At 49.5% G+C, this 23,146-nt stretch overlaps 1 protein-coding gene across 2 annotated transcripts; it reads right to left on the bottom strand.

Moving 5' to 3' along the window:
* Positions 1 to 436: 436 nt before the first annotated feature.
* Positions 437 to 22,531, bottom strand: LOC141198686 (uncharacterized). Of its 2 annotated transcripts, none has more exons than XM_073663091.1 (7): positions 22,427 to 22,531; positions 12,276 to 12,425; positions 11,967 to 12,146; positions 11,758 to 11,881; positions 11,581 to 11,678; positions 11,292 to 11,382; positions 437 to 1,288 (listed from the first exon to the last, which is right to left on the bottom strand). In XM_073663091.1, exons 2-7 carry the CDS (start codon positions 12,351 to 12,353, stop codon positions 567 to 569), a joined length of 1,293 nt encoding a protein of 430 aa, XP_073519192.1. In that variant the 5' UTR covers positions 12,354 to 12,425; positions 22,427 to 22,531; the 3' UTR covers positions 437 to 566. The 2 variants fall into 2 exon arrangements, with proteins under 2 accessions (XP_073519192.1, XP_073519191.1); XM_073663090.1 differs by lacking the exon at positions 22,427 to 22,531 and adding an exon at positions 15,188 to 15,276.
* Between the last annotated feature and the right edge of the window lie 615 nt (positions 22,532 to 23,146).

Here is a 23,146-nt window from a genome sequence, read left to right as displayed (position 1 = left end):
CCCTGGCTTCCTGTTGATGTTCAATCTGTCTGAAGGCGGGGACAGTGAAGCTGGCGCTGACTGGGCGCAGGGCTGGTGTGATGTAACAACCTCACAATAGCCCCGGGTACACAAGTGCAGACACGGCTGGAACAGCGACGACATAGAGGGTGAGTATGAGTGTTTTTATTTTAATGAGGCCAAACATGAGGAATGACAAGTGGTTGCCCTAGTATTGGACAACCCTATTAGGAAGATACAATTTTCAGTTAAAACTTTTCAAACATTCTGAACATGAAAAAGGCTTCTCCCCTGTATGAATTCTCTGGGGCTTAATCAAATCTGATTTCTGGTTAAAACATTTCCCACATTCTCAACAGGAAAAAGGCCTCACTTTTTTGTGGGTTCTCAGGTGCTTAATCAAAGCTGATTTCTGGTTAAAACATTTCCCACATTCTGAACATGAAAAAGGCTTCTCCCCTGTGTGGGTTCTCTGGTGGTTATCAAGATTGTGTTTCCGGATAAAACATTTACCACATTCTGAACATGAAAAAGATTTCTCCCCTGTGTGGGTTCTCTGGTGATTATCAAGATTCTGTTTCCGGATAAAACATTTCCCACATTCTGAACATGAAAAAGGCTTCTCCCCTGTGTGGGTTTCTCTGGTGGTTATCAAGATTCTGTTTCCGGATAAAACATTTCCCACATTCTGAACATGAAAAAGGCTTCTCCCCTGTGTGGGTTTTCTGGTGGTTACGAAGATGTGATTTCCAGCTAAAACATTTCCCACATTCTGAGCATGAAAAAGGCTTCTCCCCTGTGTGGGTTCTTTGGTGTATAACAACATCTGATTTCCATTTAAAACATTTCCCACATTCTGAACATGAAAAAGGCATCTCCCCTGTGTGAGTTCTCTGGTGACGAACAAGCTTCGATTTCTGGTTAAAACATTTCCCACACTTGGAACAATAAAATATATTCTCTGCTGTGTGAATGTCTTGATTCTTAAGAAAAAACTTTTGGAGAGGAAAACTATTTCCATATTCTGAACATGAAAATGGCTTCTTTGCTTTAGGAGCAGTTTGATTTTTAATGCTTATTTTGTGACTTTGATTTTCCTTAGTAGTCGGTAATGAATCAGAAGACAGGACCTGTTTCAAAGGATCAGATGACAGATCTTTGCTGTGAAGGGATGATGGTATATCTGGTGTAATGGCATTCACTTCAATTGTATCTTGTGGGATCTCAAGATCATCGGATTTAAAAATTGAAGATGTCAGCTGTCCCTCTGATCTCCTGGTACAGTCATCTGCCAAGAATAAAAACAATTATAATTTTTGAATAAAATATCCTTGAATGTAATATTTTTGAACATTTCTACTTAAACTGTCGGTAACAATGGAAAGTTACGTAGAAAAATTTTATTATTCACCAAGACAATGACAGTTCACAGTCTAATAGAAAACCTCATAGGATGAACCAGTATAGTGTGGTGTTCAACTGTTTGTTCATTCTGCCTCCCAAATATGGAATAAAAAGCCACCAAACAATGTTATGTAGGCGAAAATAATACCAATAAAAACTTCTACTCATCCTGCAAAAAAAACAAGTCCCCACTCAGGTCCATTATCTGTTAGTGGAAAAACAGAGGTTTCCACATTATTAGTGGCTCAAAGGCTCTTAAAAAGAAACATAGCTTCCATAAACCAATCCAGCAATATCTGCTCTCCCAAATACAAATGCCCCCTTGCTTCTGACCCTTGCAGTGTGTCAAACCACATTTAGCATCCATGAATTTAGCATTACTATAGTGAGAAGAACACAGTAAATTTACGGTGTGTATCTCCTGGAGCACAATCTGGGCACTATGTGTTGGGTAATAAAATGGCTAATGTGGAATTTCACTCTCCAAAATTCAGTGCGTGCTAATTTCCGGAAAGTGTCTGTGGAGTCAAAATAGTCACTAGTCCTATAGATTAATTCATTGAGGGTTATAATTTATAAAATGGAGTCACTTTATGGGGATTTCTAATGTTCTGGTTTTCTGCCATTTTGTCATATTAGGGCTTCTGCAAATGGTGTATCCCATCTCCTCTGGGATCTTCTCCTGCGATGTCTGCTTCTGTCACCAGGAGCCGCCTTATTCATTCTGCGGGTGGCGTTGGTGATGGAGATGTTGGAACCAGAAGCTCTGGGCGGTGCAGGCTCTGTCCAGCCATTAAGATTAGGGTGCTTGGGACCTGTAGTACCATCCAGTCTGGCAGTATGAGTGTGTGCAATCCAGCTGAAGTCACACTACTAAAGCTCAGAGTATATTGCCAGAAGCTGCCTGATACAGCCTTGTTCTCCTCTGGTTCAGTCCTCTGTACTCAGCACCCGGCTTGTGTGTTTGGTTCCTGATATGGCTTTGGCCCATTTACTGACTATTAGTGATGAGCGAGCATGCTTGTCACTACTCGTTACTTACCCGAGCATCACAGTGCTCGAAATGCTCAGTACTCAGCGAGTATTTTTTTTTCTTAAAATTTCGGGAGCGAGCTCGAGTGCCGGCCTCACATGTTTGGCACTTTTTAGGCAGCCAATTAACATGTAGGGATCGCCTGCCAGTCACTGTAATGCCGTAGCCATGTTGGTAGTGACATTACAGTGAATGGCTGGCCGCATAGCATCATCAGGTCTATATAAGACCAGGGACCCTGCCCTCATCACAGTCTACCCCGGAAATAGGCAGAGTAGGGAGAGCTGCGGCTGAGCGAGGGAGAGAATTCTAGCTTCTTTTAGGCAGGGATTCCACACTAGTTGTATTTATTTCATCTGAACCAACAGCCCTTGTAAGGGCTCATTCTGATGTATATTAATACTGCTGTTAGCAGGTTAGGCAGAGTTTGTGGAGAGATAGTGCACTACAGGTTAGGCTTCATTGCATGTTCTTTCTGCTGCTGTAACTCATATCAATAGCCCTAGTTCTCAGGGATAATAATATTCCTTTTTGCTCTTAATCCTGCTAATTTTTGTGAAAAGCAATATACTACACTATTTTTACTGCTCCATTTGTTTGTTAACAGTATACAGCCACACTTAGTTGATTTGACTAGCATTGCTATGTAGTGCAAGCATTGAAAAAGTCCATCTGTGGTGGTCAGATTTTACTGCGTAATGATCCTGAAATTTTTTGGAATCTGCGAAATATTATACTCCATTTAAAATGTGACAGTAGTGTGTTGAAAACATACATCCTGACTTGGCCGCTAACCAATAGCATATTGCTATTGCAGTAAAACTTGCTCATCTGAAGTGGTCAGATTTTTACTGCATTAATAATCGTGAAATTTTGTTGAAGCTGCCAAATACACTGTGTTCCAAATTATTATGCAAATAATATTTTTTTCAGATTTTCCCAAATTACCTATATGAATTGCAGTCATTGTAATTTTCCAGTCAAATAACTATTAGAGTACAATTGAAAGGTTTTTGCACAAACTGCCTATGATAACAGTATATTTTTTAAAAAATAAAACACTCAAACTGCACTCAAAATGCATGTTCCAAATTATTATGCACAGCAGAGTTTTCAACCTTTTCATTTTAATAAAGAACAAAAAAATGGTCAGTTTTGAAATTATAAGCATTAGCAGGTTATTACAAACTGAAATCAAACAGTTTTCACCTCAAAACTTTATTCTAGGTGATGTTACATTTGCACATAGGACCGCTTGTTCGAAAGGAGCTTCTGAACTCTCTCGTCCATTGAATTTGTCAGGTTTTGGATGGTTTCTGCTTTAATTGTTTTGCATGAGGACAGAATACCCTCCCAGAGCTGTTGCTTAGATGTGAACTGCCACCCGCCATCATAGACACTCCTTTTGATGAAGCTCCAGAGGTTCTCAATGGGGTTGAGGTCAGGGGAGCATGGGTGCCACACCATAAGTTTGTCCCCTTTTACGCCTATAGCAGCCAGAGATGCAGATGTGTTATGTGCAGCATGAGACGGGGCAAGGGGAAACTGTGCCTGCTGAAGTAGCACAACAAACACCCACATCATGTCGACCTAGCGTCCTGTCCCACTTTGTGGAACAACAGTCTTGAAGCCAGACCAGTATGAAAAGGTTGTTGGGTTGATAGCAGACAATGCTTCCAGTCAGTTTTCAGCACCACCCTGTCTTCCACACGGTCCAGTCTCAGTAGTCTTGAGTCTGGACCACATAATCCTCACCCTGAGCCTCCTTCCTCTCACCATGCCGAGCGCCCGGAGACAAGTGATCTCACACTTAGACACTCCGAAGGGCTGTTTATATTTCCATTTATAGTTTCTGTCCTCTTGCCCTGTTCGCTTCAAGCAGGATATGAGGAGATCACACTTAGCGATACCCAAATATTTGTAAGTCAGTAGGAAGACAAGGGTGTGGACGGGGAAGACGAGATGGTGGACGATGAGGTTACTTACCCAATCTGGGAAGGTGACAAGCAGAGCAAAGACAGCAGCGCAGAGAAGGTGGGATCCATAGTACCGCAACAGGCAGGAAGAGGTAGTGACGTGACCATAGAGACAAGGCAGGCAACTGTTCCCCAGAACACCAGCACGAGGGAAGTTGCCAGTCCAAGGGTTAGGTCTTCCTGAGTCTGGCGCTTTTTTAAAAACTGTCCAGTTAACCCAAAAAAGGCTATTTGCAACATATACTGTGCCAGCATCAGCAGGGGCAGCACAGCTACCAGCCTGACCACCACCAGCATGCTCAGGCACACGACAGCAAAGCACTCAACTAGCTGGGCCAAACGCCAGGACCAGAAACAGTGTCTGTGGGTGACACCACTGCCTCTTCACCTGTTGTATGTGCATGCCAATCCCCTGTCCATGATGCAGGCGAAGATGCCTCCCACTCTCCACCTGTCGTAGCAACCACATTCACGTCCTTGTCCCAGCGCAGCGTTCAGTTGTCCCTTGGAACACAAGCGGAAATACGCAGCCACCTGCACACCCACAGGCCACAATACTAAACGGCCACATTTCCAGACTGCTCGCACTGGAAATATTGCATTTTAGGCTTGTGGAGAAGGAAGCTTTCTGCAACCTCATGGCCGCAGCTGTACCTAGGTACTCAGTCCCCAGCAGCCACTATTTCTCCCGATGTACCATCCCTGCCTTACACAAGCACTTGTCCCTTAACATTACCCGTGCCCTCACAATGCAGTTACTAGGAAGGTCCACCTAACCACAGACATGTGGACAAGTGCTTGTGGCCAGGGATGCAACATTTCCCTGACGGCACAATGGGTGAATATTGTGCAAGCCGGGACCCAGTCGGATCTTGGGACGGAACATGTGCTACCGATGCCGAGGATTGCGGGCCCTGGTTCAATCAGGGTTGCCCCCACCTTGTACAGCAGTTCCTGCACCTCCTTCGCCTCTTCATCCTCCATATCTCTGAAACATCAATAATATGAAGCTAGAAACTTCAGCACTGCCTTGGCCAAGCAGCAACAGGCTCTGCAGAAGCTAATCTGCTTAGGTGACAAACTGCACACCCCTGCAGAGTTGTTGAAAGCTGTAACAGAGCAGACAGATCTGTGGCTCTCACCGTTGAACCTACAACCAAGCATGGTCGTGTGTAACAATGGCTGGAACCTGCAAGTGGCTCTGAAGCTTGGCAATCGAGCACATGTACCATGCCTGACCCACGTGCTCAACTTAGTGGTTCAGCGGTTTCTCAAAACCTACCATGATCTGCCTGAGCTGCTTGTGAAAGTACACTGCGTGTGCCCATTTCCGCAAGTCAGCTACAGCTTCCGCCGCCCTGGCTGTGCTTCAGCAGCCTTTGCAACTTCCAGCTCACTGATTGTTGTACAATGTTACCATGCGTTGGAACTCAACGTTGCATATGTTAACAAGGCCTTGTGAGCAGCAGTGGCCAGTTGTTGAGTACCAGCTCCAACACGCCCATCAATATTCTGGTCAGTCTCCGCACATAAGAGCTGATGAGTGGACATGGATGTCTGACATCTGTGCAGTTCTCCAAACCTTTGAGGACTCCACCAAGATAGTGAGCGGTGGTGACGCCATAATCAACGTCACCCTCCCGCTTCTCTGCCTACTGAAACGCTCGCTGCTCACAATTAAAGAGGAGGTTTTGCAGGCGCAGCAAGTTGAGATGGGCAAGAAACTATACAGGGTGATGCTACACAGCCCAGCCTTGTATCATCTTTTCAACGTGGATTGGGTGCTAATGAGGAACACAGGCAGGTTTCCTGCGCTACAGACGGTACAACCTGCACCACCTTCATCCCGTCTGTTCACCGTGGCTGAAGAGGAGGAGGACAAAAGAGGAGTATGAGGAGGAGATGATGGACAATCATCCATCTTGGTGGGGACAGGGAAGTCTTGGCTCTTCGCAGTCTGGCACATATGGCTGAGTTTATGTTCTGCTGCCTTTCCCGTGACCCTCGCGTTGTACACATTTTGGGCAACAGTAATTACTGGTTGGTCACCCTTCTAGATCCATGCTACATGGAGAACTTTCTATCTCTCCTTCAAGTGGCAGCGAGGTCTAATAAAATGCTGCAGTACCAGAAGGCCCTAGTTGAAGAATATAAAAAATTCCCATCTGACAACTTAGATGGTAGAGGTCACAGTTCATTGGACAACCAATGAGTACAGGGAGACAGACACACAAAGCCATATGCAGTAGAAGCAGGGGAACACTCTCAAAGGTCTGGGACAGTTTTCTCAGACCCTCCCAGTGCCCAGGCCCTGATACACGGGGTAGTCTGACAACGAGGGAAAAGTTTTAGAAGATACTGAAGGAGTATCTTGCTGACTGTACCACCGTCCTTGGTGATTCCTCTGTGCCTTACAACTATCAGATATCCAAGTTAGACACGTGGCATGAACTGTTTCACTACAGCTTGGAGGTCCTGGCCTGCCCTGCCTCTAGCGTTTTGTCAGAGCGGGTTTTTAGTGCGCCGGGGGTATTATAACTGATAGGTGCGCCCACTTGTCAACTAAAAATGCTGACAGGCTGACTAATATCAAAATAAACAAGGCCTGGATTGGCCCAGACTTCTCAACACCACCGGATGACAGCAACAGAACATAAACTCAAATCCATTTTTTTTCTGGTCTATTCCCATGCAAATCTTCACACCCAGATAGGTGTGAAGATTTCTTCTTTTTATGTTGTTCTATTCCTTCTTCTCATCCTACACCACAATATCAACAGGGTGATCATCATGCAACACCCCCATTAATTATTTTAAAGGTATTTAGGACGCCCGCATGAATAATTTTTAGAGACCTACTTCTAACATTCTTTACAATATACATGTATACTCCTGATGGAAATGAGTGTTCATTGTCGCTGCATACACTGTCTATAACTTGATTGCATTCTTCAAAAAACTCATTGACAGATGTGTTTTTTAATGTAATCCACACTCAGAAATTCAACAAAGCAGGCAGGGTTGCTTGCGTTCCTTTACAGTTTGGTGCTGCCATATCCCAAAAAAATACTCTTTGGGGGCGGGTTAAAATCTATTTTATATTCTGCAATATTACCTCTCTTATCTGCAATTTGTGTACGAGTGAGCTATAGCACTAGGGATAGCGTATTACAGGTTATCTAGTTAGGGATTATAGCCTTATACTCCGTGCTGCTGCAAGCAAAAAAGAGAAAAAAATCTATGCTATTCCTTATTAATACCACTGTTAGCTACATTTAGTATAGGGATAGGTGCTAGGTTGTAGCATCTGCTGGAAATGACTGTTCATTCTGGTCACACACATCTTTCCACAGTTCATAACTTAAATGATTTCTTCCATTCACTCACTGACCAATTCAAAATTTTTACGGTGATCTGTACTCAGAAATTCATCATCGTTCACAGAAATTTATCATGGTTGACAGAAATTCATAACTTGGGGTCCTTGTCCTGCAAAAAGACCCTTGACCTAGGATGCCAATCCAACTTTCTGACACTGGGCACTACATTGCTACCCAAAATCGTTTGGGAATATTCAGATTTCATCATGCCTTACATACAGTCAAGGCATTCAGTGCCAGAAGAAGCAAAACAACCCCTAAATATCTTTGACCCTCCACTATACTTGACTGTAAGTTCTGTGTTCTTTTATTTTTAGGCCTCATTCCATTTACAGTAAACAGCTGAATGATGTGTTTTACCAAAAAGCACTATCTTGGTCTCATCTGTCCACAAGATGCCTACTGGCCCTGTAAAAATAGTGGAGGCCACTTGCTGGCACTCTATAAATTGTGAGGGCCGCCAGGTGGACCTCCAAGTTTCAAACTTTATATAATATATACAAAAAAAAATTTGACCACCTCAGATGGATACGTTATATTGCAGAAGCAATATATGGCCATGCAAGTTTCAAACTTTACCGTATTAAAGAAGTTGTCCACTAATTTTACATTTATACCCCATCCGTAGGATAGGGCATCAATGTCTGATTGACCTGGGTCCTGCACCCGGCAACCCTGCCAATCAGCTGCTATCGGTGCCAGTGGCTTCCGTCGGCCGGATGTGCTTACTTGCGGAGCTTGGCCGTCTAGCTTTAGTGGCCGCCGCAGGGTACTCTAACAATAGTAAGGGCCGCCTGATGGTGCTTTATAAATAGTGAGGCCTGAAAAAAATGGGCCTACTGATTACTCTTTTGTCTTCCGATTTTGTATTTTCTCTGCCCTCCTGGTTCTGACCCAGCTAAGATGACTATTTTTCATCTCTCACTCCACAGAACAACAGGTCACACCAAGGCCCAAGCCTAGGTGTCTCTGTGTAAGTCCAGATTCATGTAGATGGGTTAAAGAAGTTAAAGGCTGATGGGAAAACTGTGACTATAGACAAAAACACATCACATTTTCTACTGAAAAGATTAGGCTGAACAGTCTTGGGCTGTGTGCCCACGATGCGTTTTTTAAGCATTTCCGCAGCGGCAAAAACGCTCAAAAAACGCATGGTAGAAGGCCTGCCATGTTCCCCAATGATAATCCGCATGTGCTGTACACATGCTGCAGAAATTTCCGCTGCGGGTTATCATTGCGGAAAAAAACGCAGCACTACCAATTATTTTGTGGAAGCGCTGCGTTTTTGCCACCATTGACTTGCATTGGAAAGCTTGGATTCCGCATCACTGGATCTGTACATGCGGAATCCAAGCGTTTCAATGTGCGGATGGTACCCGGGTGTGGAGGAGAGGAGACTCTCATCCAGACCCGGGTACCATAGAACCTGTGAAAAAAAGCATAAAATAAAAAATAAATATACTTACCTTCTGATGGCCCCCGGTCTCCTTGTCTTAGCTTGCCGGCAGATCGCGGTGGACTCAAGGACCTGCGCTGACGTCATTTAGTCATGTGACGGCAGGTCCTTCAGTGTAGTGGACCGCAAGCTGCCGGCAAGCCAGGACCAAACGAAGCAAGACTCCGGGGGCCATCAGAAGGTAAGTATAGATTTATTTTTTGACATTCTTTGGGGTCACACTATATAAATCCATGCCGTTTGCATGGATTTGTATAGTGTAACCAAGTTGTCAAGCACTTTCCAAGTGATGCTAAAATCGCTTGGAAAGCGCATGTTAACCCGCATGCGGAAATGCATGTGAAGAACGATTCACATCCGCATGTCCCTGGCAGGAAAAACGCATGTACAATCCGCATGCGTTTTTTCTGCCAGGGAGATGCAGAAACGCTCAGGAAAAATCCGGAGCATTTCTGCATCGTGGGCACAAAGCCTTAATCAGTAAAAAAAAATGAGAAGAGTAACTAGTGGAGAAACCTCTCTGGAGTAAATAGATTATCAGCAGCAACAAACTCTAAATTATCCTAAAATCCAATATTTTCTGTCAGATGAGCTTCATGAAGAAATATTAGACATTTAAAGTGAACTTTTTATAATAGAGCAGAGCTGAGGAGTCTTAAATTTGAATATCTGGCATTTGGAAGAGGCAATGGAGACCTGTTTTAAAGAGACCAAGGAGTTACTGAGTAATATAAGTGAGGCAAGCCGATCCCACCAATCATACAAAATGAAAATCTGTAAACCAATAGACATAGAATAAAAAAAATGTAACATCCCCAACAACAATAAATGTATGAGGGGGGGAGCTCCAACACTAAACTGGAGTTGCACTCATTTATGGTGGACCATTGGAGCTACTATGCGTCCTGACCAGAAGAGTAGAGAAAGTATTAGTGCCCCCATTTCAGGAGAGATTGTGCAGTAATCTGAATTCCTTAGGACTGAAAACATAATGGAATTAATGACGTTGAGTGAATCCATGAAACCAGGGCTCGAGCCAACACATCTCCTGCAGGCGTGAATAAATGTATATTACAGCCATCAGCCACGCACAGCTTAGAGATATATCATGGCACAGGTGTAATGTTTTCTGTATAGTTTATCACAATCCTGTTTGAAGTTAGTTGGTTTTAAAAGAAATTGAAAAGTCAGGATAAAAGGGAAACTCTGTTGTTACTGACAGAAATTCACACTTGTCCCTCACTGCACATTTAATGTTGTCGATCATAAAAGTGAAGTTTGGCCAGAAAGACTGGACCTGGTCTTGTAGGGACCATATGAGCACATTCAGCAGCACAGAAGGGAGAGAAGGGAGATTCATCCAATAAGATATCAGGGATCTAGGAAGCCAACAGTATCATTACCCTCTGCTTTCTTTTACAGGCCCATCATAATATTTTTTTTCAAGTGATTTTCTAACTTCTCAGCACATTCTACATAATGTGACAAAGTCACTGGTAAAGTACTGGAGGAGAGATGTGTAGCACTGAGATTGTTAGCTCCAGTAATTAAACATAGGAAAAAGGTTCCAGCACACGAGGTGGTAAATCAGCCATCTTTAGTGCTAGAATGATTGAACACCTGTAGAGAGGGAGGTCATAGGATAAAATTCACAGCCATTAGAGTATTTGTGGGGTGGGCCTGGAGGTAACAGCCGCACTTTAAATAGAAACTGTTCCTGTGTTTGCCTCTTTAAGAAGCTGAGTGAGTCGATCACAATACGCTGACATTTGGCTTTGTAGTTTACAGATCTGGGCAGGTAAGGGTCAACGTCTCCTAATCACAGTGGGTAGGTGGATCCTCCAGATTGTAAGTTCTATAGAAAAGGGCTTTTAATGCCCAAAGTCATTTGGACAGTTTTGGGTGGAGGAGAATGTTGTGGTCTAGAGGGAAATGGTGATCACACGATTGTGATACGGCCGGTCTACATCACCCATAAGGCAGCCACAGCCGGTGACTGAGAAGAATCTGTGACTTCTCAGCATTTAGTGGTTACTACTCACCTGGGTAGTCATATGTAGGAATCCCCTCTTTACACCGCTCATCACCCCTCACATATGTCTCTGTAGTATTAATATGGGTCAGATCTTTACCCTGAAACAAATATTGTAAAAGTCACAGACAGATGGAGAAGTCACATCTATGATCAGCTCTAATCCTGCCATCTCCACCGTTCTCATTACACAAGTATAAAACATATAATACTGGTGGATAAAACAAGACTGAACACAAGACCTTCACAGCCGTCTACACATCATAGGGGAGATCTCATGACACCTTCTCTCCATCTACCTGATGATCCTGAGGAACATTGGGGTCTTCTTGCTTACAGTCTTGTGGAAGAAGAGAACGGGGACATCTCTCTGGTGTTGTTCTCTTACTGGATAGATCTGGAGGAAACACATACAGGGACTGAATTAATTCTTTACATACAGATAATTATAGGCCGTGTGTATTTAGTCCTATTACCTGGTGATGTGAGGGGCTGGGGAACCTCCATCATGACGTCCTTGTACAGATCTTTGTGTCCTTCTAAATACTCCCACTCCTCCATGGAGAAATAGACAGCGACATTCTGACACCTTATAGGAACCTGACACATAACAATGATACCATCATTCCCCCCAATCACTTCATAGCGTTACTGTATAATGTCCCAGCATTCCCAGCAGTGTCACCTCTCCAGTCAGCAGCTCAATCATCTTGTAGGTGAGTTCTAGGATCTTCTGGCCATTGATATCTTCATGTATCAGGGGGTGAGATGGAGGCCCTGTGATTGGGCTCAGGGGTCTTCCCCATCCCTCAGACACAGGGTCCTGACAGCGCTCACTAGAGGTCTTCTTCACTACTGTGTAATCCTGGTTATGGAGAGACACATTAATACATCTCACTCCAGACATTTCCAGAGTCCTCACCTCTCCAGTTCTGTCCATCTGTTATTCCCATAGATAAGAATGATGTAATGTGACGTCATCAGAATCTCTCACCTCTCCAGTAAGCCGGAAGAGGATCTCTAGGGTGAGGTGGAATATCCTCTCCGCCATCTTGTCTCTGTCCATATCCATCTTTGATGGGTAATTCTGAAAAATTCTCTTATATAGGAGATCTTCACTGAGAGGATCTGATATTGTAGAGACCTGAATGAGAAGAAGATGAGCCGATGTAACATCATAAAAATCCTGTAAATAATACAATTACTGGAGATAATAAGGGGAAATATATCAGGAGATAGAAGGTGTAGGTGTTGTATTCTCTAGTCTTTTATGGACTGGAACACAGGTTGAATTGCTGACTAAGACATCTCCTCTATACTCCCAATCACTGGCTGTGTTACTCACTGCGTCAGCAGCTGATTGGCTGTAATAATCACAAGTTCGTTGGGGCTGACCAGGAAATACAGAGATTGGCGGGGACCCTAACAGCAATGATATTTTTATTATTTTACAACATTCAGTTATTTTCATTGACTTCTACTAATAAAACCTATATATTTTAGGCCACAGACAACAAGCAGTTTCTTCCTCGGAGTCTGCAGCTGAATATGTTTCTCATAGACTCATCTTCCATAAAGCTAATTCTCGTCGCATTTACTGGCACTGGAATTATATTATACTGTGTGTGGGGGATGGCGGTACTGTGGGAACATTACACTGTGTGGCGGCATCATATATACTGCATAATGGCAAACAAAAAACCGAAGAAAGATGATCTAGAGGCCGTATTGTAAAACTACAATAATCCTTATTAGTATCAATAATCAATCACAGGGCATGGAAGTGGACAGAGCACAGTGCAAATGGCTATGCATAAAGACGCGCAGCAGGGAAGATACATAGTAAGAGCAATAAGTTAAAGTGTATAATTTATATATATGTGTACACCCCCTACATATCCAGGAATCAATACATATAAGAATGAACAAGTATAAATCTGTCTTAGTATGATATGTCACTCTTAAGGGTAGTGTGGAACCACCAGTATGTGCAAGGCTATATGTACCCACATACTGGCCAATCATTATGGGGTAAATTGATTGTAAGGCAAATTGATACTGCAATTTACCCTATAATGATTGGCCAGTATGTGGGTACATATAGCCTTGCACATACTGGTGGTTCCACACTACCCTTAAGAGTGACATATCATACTAAGACAGATTTATACTTGTTCATTCTTATATGTATTGATTCCTGGATATGTAGGGGGTGTACACATATATATAAATTATACACTTTAACTTATTGCTCTTACTATGTATCTTCCCTGCTGCGTGTCTTTGTGCATAGCCATTTGCACTGTGCTCTGTCCACTTCCATGCCCTGTGATTGATTATTGATACTGTGAGGACTTGGCCACTTACTAAATACTTTTCCAGCACTGAGCACCCCTTTTCGTCAATCTTAATTTTGTGTTTTGTTAGAAATTTGCTTGCTGTGTTTTGTTAGTGATTTGTTTGCTCATAAGTTCAACCTCAAGTATCTATTCCATTCAGTGACCATATCTCCGAGACCTTGGGCCATTGTTCTCTCCGTCACCACTGGTAGTCTTACATGCAAACCCAGGGGATGGGTTCCACCGGAGAAAATATCTCCACTAAGGCACAATTAGCTGGGGGAGGGAGGGATGAGCACTTCTGCCAATTCAGGGGGCTGAACCCTGTGGAGAACAGAAGATTCATGGCTAGTCGGACTGAGAGCGGGGTGGTATCATGGGCTGCGGTCCTGATATCCATCATCCGAAGGAGCAGATGCTGTGACTGCCAATATACCGGCAGGGAATACAAAAAGCTGTGGGCCAACGAAAAGTTGGGGGACAGTGGGCATCACCTGGTACGGGGCAGTGGAACTACTGATCCCAGGTTGGAAACTCGAGGACTAAGAGAATTGCCTGTTGGACATTTACCTGGAAATGCTGTTCACCGTGGCCGGAAGGAATAAAACTAATTGCATCGATAACCTGCCTAGGTGATTATTAAAATCCACAACCGCACATCTTTACAGATACTAATAAAGCTTATTGTGGTTTTACAATACGGCCTCTACATCGTCTTTCTTCAGTATTTTGTTTGTTATGTTTATAGCGATTGGCCATGATATTTAGCCCTAATAAATGGTAGGAGTCTATTATTACATTATTGTGATTGATATATGATAAATATTGCTCTCCCTACTATTGTTCCTATGAATTTCATCTACTATACTGCATAAGGGGCATAATGGGGGCATTACACTGTGGGGGGCATCATACATCCTGCATAAGGGGCATAATGCGGGCATTACACTATGTGGGGGCATCATACATACTGTATAAGGGGCATAATGGGGGCATTACACTGTTGGGGGCATCATACATCCTGCATAAGGGGCATATTGGGGGCATTACACTGTGTGGGGGCATCATACATACTGTATAAGGGGCATAATGGGGGCATTACACTGTGGGGGGCATCATACATACTGCATAAGGGGCATAATGGGGGCATTACACTGTGTGGGGGGCATCATACATACTGCATAAGGGGCATAATGGGGGCATTACACTGTGTGGGGGCATCATACATCCTGCATAAGGGGCATAATGGGGGCATTACACTGTGGGGGGCATCATACATACTGTATAAGGGGCATAATGGGGGCATTACACTGTGTGAGGGCATCATACATCCTGCATAAGGGGCATAATGGGGGCATTACACTGTGGGGCCAGTAAAGGGGTCCTGTACTATGAGAACAATACGTTTCCTGCCTTCCTGTCTCCATAGTTGGGTCGTATGTATCTATTACAGGAAACAGACCAAAAACCTTATGATTCTTATAAAGGGGCAACACAAGACCCCAAAAGAGTCTCGGTGCTGAAGGGGTTAATGCCCCCTGCGCCCAGTAATGGGGTCTCCACATACCTCCACCTGCAGAGCCGCCACCACATATATGGCTGCTCTGTGCGTACAGGAGCTGTGATGAGGTCACAGGAGGGGAGGAGTCAGGGGTCACATGATCAGGGGCCTCAGTGGATGCAGGACTCTGCTGTGCTGGTTGTCATGGTGCTGGATGAGCTGAAGTTTATGTGTGGGGTCAGGAGGGGTTTACAGTGTGGATGTAGCAGAGCCGCGCGTGTACGAGGTGTACGGAGCAGAGCCGCGCGTGTACGAGGTGTACGGAGCGGAGCCGCGTGTGTACGAGGCGTACGGAGCAGAGCCGCGTGTGTACGAGGTGTATGGAGCGGAGGCGCGTGTGTACGAGGTGTACGGAGCAGAGCCGTGTGTACGAGGTGTACGGAGCGGAGCTGTGCATACGAGGTGTACGAAGCAGAGCCGCGTGTGTACGAGGTGTACTTAGCGGAGCCGCGTGTGTACGAGGTGTACTTAGCGGAGCCTCGTATGTACGAGGTGTACGGAGCTGAGCCGCGTGTGTACGAGGTGTACGGAGCGGAGCCGCGTGTGTACGGAGCGGAGCCTCGTGTGTACGAGGTGTACGGAGCGGAGCCTCGTGTGTACTAGGTGTATGGAGCGGAGCCGCGTGTGTACTAGGTGTACGGAGCGGAGCCGCATGTATACGAGGTGTACGGAGCGGAGCCGCGTGTGTACGAGGTGTACGGAGCGGAGCCGCGTGTGTACGAGGTGTACGGAGCGGAGCCGCGTGTGTACGAGGTGTACGGAGCGGAGCCACGCGTGTACGAGTTGTACGGTTCGGAGACGCGCGTGTACGAGTTGTACGGAGCGGAGACACGCGTGTACGAGGTGTACGGAGCGGAGCCGCGCGTGTACGAGGTGTACGGAGCGGAGCCGCGCGTGTACGAGGTGTACGGAGCGGAGCCGCGCGTGTACGAGGTGTACGGAGCGGAGCCGCGCGTGTACGAGGTGTACGGAGCGGAGCCGCGTGTGTACGAGGTGTACGGAGCGGAGTCGTGTGTATGAGGTGTACGGAGCGGAGCCGCGCGTGCACGAGGCGTGCGGAGCGGAGCCGCGCGTGTACGAGGCGTGCGGAGCGGAGCTGCGCGTGTACGAGGCGTGCGGAGCGGAGCCACGCGTGTACGAGGTGTATGGAGCGGAGCCGTGTGTACGAGGCGTGCGGAGCGGAACCGCGCGTGTACGAAGCGTGCGGAGCGGAGCCGCGCGTGTACGAGGCGTGCGGAGCCGCGCGTGTACGAGGCATGCGGAGCGGAGCCGCGCGTGTACGAGGCGTACGGAGCGGAGCCGCACGTGTATGAGGCGTGCGGAGCAGAGCCTCGTATGTACGAGGTGTACGGAGCTGAGCCGCGTGTGTACGAGGTGTATGGAGCGGAGCCGCGTGTGTACGGAGCGGAGCCTCGTGTGTACGAGGTGTACGGAGCGGAGCCGCGTGTGTACGAGGTGTACGGAGCGGAGCCGCGTGTGTACGAGGTGTACGGAGCGGAGCCACGCGTGTACGAGTTGTACGGAGCGGAGACGCGCGTGTACGAGGTGTACGGAGCGGAGCCGCGTGTGTACGAGGTGTACGGAGCGGAGCCACGCGTGTACGAGTTGTACGGAGCGGAGACGCGCGTGTACGAGGTGTACGGAGCGGAGCCGCGCGTGTACGAGGTGTACGGAGCGGAGCCGCGCGTGTACGAGGTGTATGGAGCGGAGCTGCGCGTGTACGAGGTGTACGGAGCGCAGCCGCGCGTGTACGAGGTGTACGGAGCGGAGCCTTGCGTGTACGAGGTGTACGGAGCGGAGCCCCGCGTGTACGAAGTGTACGGAGCGGATCCACGCGTGTACGAGGTGTACGGAGCGGAGCCGCGCGTGTACGAGGTGTACGGAGCGGAGCCGCGTGTGTACGAGGTGTACGGAGCGGAGTCGTGTGTATGAGGTGTACGGAGCGGAGCCGCGCGTGCACGAGGCGTGCGGAGCGGAGCCGCGCGTGTACGAGGCGTGCGGAGCGGAGCCGCGCGTTTACGAGGCGTGCGGAGCGGAGCCGCGCGTGTACGAGGTGTACGGAGCGGAGCCGTGTGTACGAGGCGTGCGGAGCGGAGCCGCGCGTGTACGAGGCGTGCGGAGCGGAGCCGCGCGTGTACGAGGCGTGCGGAGCGGAGCCGCGCGTGTACGAGGCGTGCGGAGCGGAGCCGCGCGTGTACGAGGCGTGCGGAGCCGCGTGTGTACGAGGCGTACGGAGCGGAGCCGCGCGTGTACGAGGCGTGCGGAGCGGAGCCGCGCGTGTACGAGGCGTGCGGAGCGGAGCTGCGCGTGTACGAGGCGCGCGGAGCGGAGCCGCGCGTGCACGAGGCGTGCGGAGCCGCGCGTGTACGAGGCGTGCGGAGCTGCGCGTGTACGAGGCATACGGAGCGGAGCCGCGCGTCTACGAGGCGTGCGGAGCAGAGCCTCGTATGTACGAGGTGTACGGAGCTGAGCCGCGTGTGTACGAGGTGTACGGAGCTGAGCCGCGTGTGTACGAGGTGTATGGAGCGGAGCCGCGTGTGTACGGAGCGGAGCCTCGTGTGTACGAGGTGTACGGAGCGGAGCCGCGTGTGTACTAGGTGTACGGAGCGGAGCCGCGTGTATACGAGGTGTACGGAGCGGAGCCGCGTGTGTACGAGGTGTACGGAGCGGAGCCGCGTGTGTACGAGGTGTACGGAGCGGAGCCGCGTGTGTACGAGATGTACGGAGCGGAGCCACGCGTGTACGAGTTGTACGGAGCGGAGACGCGCGTGTACGAGGTGTACGGAGCGGAGCCGCGCGTGTACGAGGTATACGGAGCGGAGCCGCGCGTGTACGAGGTGTACGGAGCGGAGCCGTGTGTACGAGGCGTGCGGAGCGGAGCCGCGCGTGTACGAGGCGTGCGGAGCGGAGCCGCGCGTGTACGAGGCGTGCGGAGCGGAGCCGCGCGTGTACGAGGCGTGCGGAGCGGAGCCGCGCGTGTACGAGGCGTGCGGAGCCGCGTGTGTACGAGGCGTACGGAGCGGAGCCGCGCGTGTACGAGGCGTGCGGAGCGGAGCCGCGCGTGTACGAGGCGTGCGGAGCGGAGCTGCGCGTGTACGAGGCGCGCGGAGCGGAGTCGCGCGTGCACGAGGCGTGCGGAGCCGCGCGTGTACGAGGCGTGCGGAGCTGCGCGTGTACGAGGCATACGGAGCGGAGCCGCGCGTCTACGAGGCGTGCGGAGCAGAGCCTCGTATGTACGAGGTGTACGGAGCTGAGCCGCGTGTGTACGAGGTGTACGGAGCTGAGCCGCGTGTGTACGAGGTGTATGGAGCGGAGCCGCGTGTGTACGGAGCGGAGCCTCGTGTGTACGAGGTGTACGGAGCGGAGCCGCGTGTGTACTAGGTGTACGGAGCGGAGCCGCGTGTATACGAGGTGTACGGAGCGGAGCCGCGTGTGTACGAGGTGTACGGAGCGGAGCCGCGTGTGTACGAGGTGTACGGAGCGGAGCCGCGTGTGTACGAGTTGTACGGAGCGGAGCCACGCGTGTACGAGTTGTACGGAGCGGAGACGCGCGTGTACGAGGTGTACGGAGCGGAGCCGCGCGTGTACGAGGTATACGGAGCGGAGCCGCGCGTGTACGAGGTGTACGGAGCGGAGCCGCGCGTGTACGAGGTGTACGGAGCGGAGCCTTGCGTGTACGAGGTGTACGGAGCGGAGCCGCGCGTGTACGAGGTGTACGGAGCGGATCCGCGCGTGTACGAGGTGTACGGAGCGGAGCCGCGCGTGTACGAGGTGTACGGAGCGGAGCCGCGTGTGTACGAGGTGTACGGAGCGGAGCCGTGTGTATGAGGTGTACGGAGCGGAGCCGCGCGTGCACGAGGCGTGCGGAGCGGAGCCGCGCGTGTACGAGGCGTGCGGAGCGGAGCCGCGCGTGTACGAGGTGTACGGAGCGGAGCCGTGTGTACGAGGTGTACGGAGCGGAGCCGCGCGTGTACGAGGCGTGCGGAGCGGAGCCGCGCGTGTACGAGGCGTGCGGAGCGGAGCCGCGCGTGTACGAGGCGTGCGGAGCCGCGCGTGTACGAGGCGTACGGAGCGGAGCCGCGCGTGTACGAGGCGTGCGGAGCGGAGCCGCGCGTGTACGAGGCGTGCGGAGCCGCGCGTGCACGAGGCGCACGGAGCGGAGCCGCGCGTGTACGAGGCGTGCGGAGCAGAGCCGCGCGTGTACGAGGCGTGCGGAGGGGAGCCGCGCGTGTACGAGGCGTACGAAGCAGAGCCGCGCGTGTACGAGGGGTACGGAGCGGAGCCGCGTGTACGAGGGGTACGGAGCGAAGCCGCGCGTGTATGAGGTGTACGGAGCGGAGCCGCGCGTGTACGAGGCGTGCGGAGCGGAGCCGCGCGTGTACGAGGTGTACGGAGCGGAGCCGTGTGTACGAGGTGTACGGAGCGGAGCCGCGCGTGTACGAGGCGTGCGGAGCCGCGCGTGTACGAGGCGTGCGGAGCCGCGCGTGTACGAGGCGTGCGGAGGGGAGCCGCGCGTGTACGAGGCGTGCGGAGCCGCGCGTGTACGAGGCGTACGGAGCGGAGCCGCGCGTGTACGAGGTGTGCGGAGCGGAGCCGCGCGTGTACGTGGCGTGCGGAGCTGAGCCGCGCGTGTACGTGGCGTGCGGAGCTGAGCCGCGCGTGTACGAGGCGTGCGGAGCCGCGCGTGCACGAGGCGTACGGAGCGGAGCCGCGCGTGTACGAGGCGCGCGGACTGGAGCCGCGCGTGTACGAGGCGTACGAAGCAGAGCCGCGCGTGTACGAGGGGTACGGAGCGAAGCCGCGCGTGTATGAGGTGTACGGAGCGGAGCCGCGCGTGTACGAGGCGTGCGGAGCAGAGCCGCGCGTGTACGAGGCGTGCGGAGGGGAGCCGCGCGTGTACGAGGGGTACGGAGCGGAGCCGCGTGTACGAGGGGTGCGGAGCGAAGCCGCGCGTGTATGAGGTGTACGGAGCGGAGCCGCGCGTGTATGAGGTGTACAGAGCAGAGCGGAGCCGCGCCTGTACGAGGTGTACGGAGCTGAGCCGCGCGTGTACGAGGAGTACGGAACTTTGGCCATGCCCCTGGCCACACCCCAATCCATGCCCATTTACCTTGACTTAATCCTCTGGGAGGAGGTGTTGTCAGAGGGGCGCTGGTAATGAGGGGCATTCAGCAGACGCAGGGTGCAGACCCAAATCCAGGACTGTCCACTGTATCTGGGACCATTGGGACTAGAGATGAGCGGATGCATTCACGGGTCTCTGGTCCAGCGTTCAGATCAGTGGTATCTGGCGACTGGACAGGAGGCCGTGAATTTCTAATATTCCGCTGTCCCTGGCGGTTTTTGATCACCAGGGCAACACAACATCATCTGTGCGTCCTGCTCATCTCTAGTTGGGATCTGAGGATTATTTTTTGTTCCTTGATTCACAGTCTGAGGCGCCAGAACTTTCTCATCTTTATGTAGCTTCACTATTATACGACATCTTGCTTATTTGTGTCTGCAAGGCCATGTTCACATGTCCCAATCCTGGTATGCATGGCCCCCTCATCCTCAATCCTGGTATGCATGGCCCCCTCATCCTCAATCCTGGTATGCATGGCCCCCTCATCCCCAATCCTGGTATGCATGGTCCCCTCATCCCAATCCTGGTATGCATGGACCCCTCATCCCCATCCTGGTATGCATGGCCACCTCATCCCCAATCCTGGTATTCATGGCCCCCTCATTTCCAATCCTGGTATGCATGGCCCCCTCATCTCCAATCCTGGTATGTATGGCCCCCTCATTTCCAATTCTGGTATGCATGGCCCCCTCATTTCCAATCCTGGTATGCATGGCCCCCTCATCCCCAATCCTGGTATGCATGGCCCCCCCATCCCCAATCATGGTATGCATGGTCTAAACGTACAAAAAACTCTATTGAAATAGAGGTAACTAGAATATGTGTAAACATGAAAAAACCTCTAAAAAATAATTTTTATTCTGATTCCTTTTAAAACACACCAAAAAACCTCTGTGATATGCAAGTAAGAAGGTTCATGATTATATCAAGATCCGTCTAAAAATCCCTTAGGGACTACTTAGCATTGAGTCAAAAATAGAAATAGATAATCACACATGGGTCAGTGAAGTCTTAAACATGATAAACATTCATTTACAATATAGACTTAAAACTGCCCTATCTTAGAAAGCCTCAACTGATACTGCCTGTCATGGAGCTTGGCACCCTAGTATACGAATCTGGCGCCCCCATTCAACGGCGGCTGTCCCTCACTTTCTCTGCTAGACCCTGATAATGTGAGTTATAAACAGGTAATGAGTGACTGCCTATTCTAATACATTTTTTATACTATGCTTATAGATTACAAATAGAGAATGCAGCATAATGTCAAACTTATCTCATATTCCGGAAATCACCCCAACGCGTTTCCCCTTCCTGTAGGTTCATCAGGAGGCCAAATGTACAGAACTCCAGAAAAGCATGAGTGAAGATGTCGCTCAATGAAGGATATGGCAGGCTATGCTAGTATGTGCCACGGCTGTATTTAAATATCGTGCTCAATCATAGCCCGTAAATCTCGTACGCCTACTTCTGATACCATCCTCCCCATCCTGTATTGTCTCCTGTCTGCAGATTGAGACTGCGCATGCCCAGTACCCAGGATGCTAGAGGTTAAAATAAACACTCATACTCAGATTCCTTCCCTCTGTTCTAGCGCTGCGCCCTGTTCTGCCAGCAGCAGCTCACATCAGCATCTGAGCAGCGCATGACATCACTGTCATGTGCCCTAAGACGCTGGTGTGAGCTGCGGGGATATTCACTCTTCTCCATGCCGGGACTATGGGCATGGAGAGGAGTGAATATTCATTCTCCTTATTAGCGCACACTTTTAGCAGCGGTTGCAGCTCCTGCTACGGCTCAGTGATTTTCTATGCCTACTACTAAAGAGAATGAATATTCACTCTTCTCCACGCCCATGGTAAGGTAATGATAACAGGAACTGAACTAGTATGTACTAAAATGCTGCCTGCAAAAGAGGAGACAATCCATCGTGTCTGCTCCTCAGGGTTCCCCCCCGCAGCAGCCACAGCCTGTGTGCTCCGTTTTGTCGCTGCTCTCTGAGTCCCTGTGTATGCCTGCTTCTTCAATGCTGTGGGGTTGCTGCAGGCACACAGAGACTGAGAAATCAGACACAATGGAGCTACTGAAGATGATTGCAGTTTTGCTGCTGAAATTATTACCTTAGACTAGTCCAGGAGAATGCCGGAATCAGGATATGCGGTGTGCTCACTCTCTCACTCTCTGAACCACCGGTAGAAGAGGAGATGGAAGGGGTGTAGTCTGATACATGGGGGGGGGGGGGGAGTGCATGTCGGGATATTGTCTGCTTCTCACTGCGTGGAAGAAGTAAGGTCCTGACTGGGACGACTGCATGACAGAGTCTTAAAATTAGGACGGTCCCACAATATGCGGGACGGTTGGGAGCTAAAGCGCTGGGTTTCCTCCTTTGTGAGGCTTTGCCGCCTTTACTGCGGTGACTTCAGTTGTTGCTTGTTTGTGGGTCTTTCTCCCTTAAGTTTTGTGATCAGTCTGTGAAATGCAGATCGATGGGGTTGAGATCTGGTGACTGATGCAGCCATTGCAGAATATTCCATTTCTTACAGTAAAAAACTCCTGGGTTCCTTTCACACTATGTTTTGTGTCATTGTCCATCTGTATTGTGACGCGCCGATCATGTGACTGCCATTCATATAACCTTTTCCGCCCAGCCACATGACCATGATTATAATGATGTGATTGTACATCACTTCCCATTCTGCCCCCACATTACTCATTATCATGTGATTTCTTTTAAGTGGCGAATACATCAACACTTTCAGTATTGGTGCATCAGCGGTGAGATAACTGCTTCCGCTCATGTGTTGGTCGCGTTATTGGTCACATGACCACGGCATCATTGG

The sequence above is a fragment of the Phyllobates terribilis genome, unplaced genomic scaffold, assembly GCF_046119375.1.
Source record: "Phyllobates terribilis strain yellow unplaced genomic scaffold, ASM4611937v1 Scaffold_99__1_contigs__length_5935540, whole genome shotgun sequence".
Lineage (NCBI taxonomy): Eukaryota > Metazoa > Chordata > Amphibia > Anura > Dendrobatidae > Phyllobates > Phyllobates terribilis.
This window is presented reverse-complemented; position numbering and strand designations above follow the sequence as displayed.